The sequence below is a fragment of the Limulus polyphemus genome, unplaced genomic scaffold, assembly GCF_000517525.1.
Source record: "Limulus polyphemus unplaced genomic scaffold, Limulus_polyphemus-2.1.2 Scaffold518, whole genome shotgun sequence".
NCBI lineage: Eukaryota > Metazoa > Arthropoda > Merostomata > Xiphosura > Limulidae > Limulus > Limulus polyphemus.
In genome coordinates this window covers 258,662-259,673 of record NW_013666128.1, presented here as the reverse complement: position 1 = coordinate 259,673, position 1,012 = coordinate 258,662, and the positions used below count along the sequence as shown (strand labels likewise).

The following is a 1,012-nucleotide window of genomic DNA, read 5'->3' as shown; positions in this document are numbered from 1 at the left end:
CGGTGAGAGCTCTAGTTCATGACTTACATGTTCCGGCATGGTCAGAATTCTAGTTCGTGACTTGTTTGATATCTCTGGTACGGTGAAAATACTAGTCCGATTTGTCTGATAGTTCCGGCACGGTCAGAGTTCTATTCATTGACTTTCATGTTAGTTCTGGCACAGCGAGAATTCTAGTCCATGAGTTGTCTGATAGTTCCGACACGGTTAGAGTCCTACTCCGTGACATGGTAGTTCCGGCATAGTGACAGTTCTAGCCCGTGAGTTGTTTGATAATTCCGGCACGGTTATAAGTCTAGCCATTGACTTATATGATGAGAGTTCTAATGTCTGACGTACCTTATAGTTCCGGAACTGTATGAGGCTCAGTACACGATTACTTGAGAGATTCCCGTTCTATGATTAAAACATAAAAAATCTCACTGTGTGGATTACCCACACGTTGAGTGTTCCTTGCATGCAAACTTTGTGGTAGACTAGTAATGTCCGTTAGACCACCAGAAAACAAATCATCTGATATACAGTTAGTGAAGACCTTGTAAATATAGAAGTAAATTAAATCAACTGTTTGTTTGTTGTATTATATTTAACTTTCTTTATGCGCTGTTTAAAATAGGGATGTTTCTTCTTATCTTCCCCACAGAGCTATGTCATCAGTGGTAGCCTTTAGTGCGCATATCATCTGTAACAAGATTCCTGGTTTGACCGCTATTCAAAGAAGGATTTGTCACGTGCGTCCTGATGCTATAGTGGCCATCGGGGACGGCGCTAAGCTCGGCATCAAGGAGTGTCAACGTCAATTTCAGTCACACAGATGGAACTGTACGGCTATCGGTAGTGACAGTGTCTTCGGTCACGTGGTAGTTGTTGGTAAGTGTAGGAAAACTATATTTACTAGTTGATGACATTAGATTTAGCAAAGGTAGACCGACAACCTTTTCAAGAGCGCCGCCAAGTAGAAGACTCGATCTTTATCGAGGTAGTTTTTTTTTTTTTGTTTTTGTTTTAAATA

At 41.0% G+C, this 1,012-nt stretch overlaps 1 protein-coding gene across 1 annotated transcript in view; it reads left to right on the top strand.

The window, feature by feature from the left end:
• The first annotated feature begins 480 nt into the window (after positions 1 to 480).
• The window catches only part of LOC106458808 (protein Wnt-7b-like), a 48,377-nt gene continuing 47,845 nt past the window's right edge, over positions 481 to 1,012 (top strand). Inside the window, exon 1 of the mRNA XM_013918356.2 lies at positions 481 to 870. Within this exon, the coding sequence (XP_013773810.1) occupies positions 648 to 870 (223 nt within the window). The 5' untranslated portion in view covers positions 481 to 647. The remainder of the gene's footprint in view (positions 871 to 1,012) is intronic.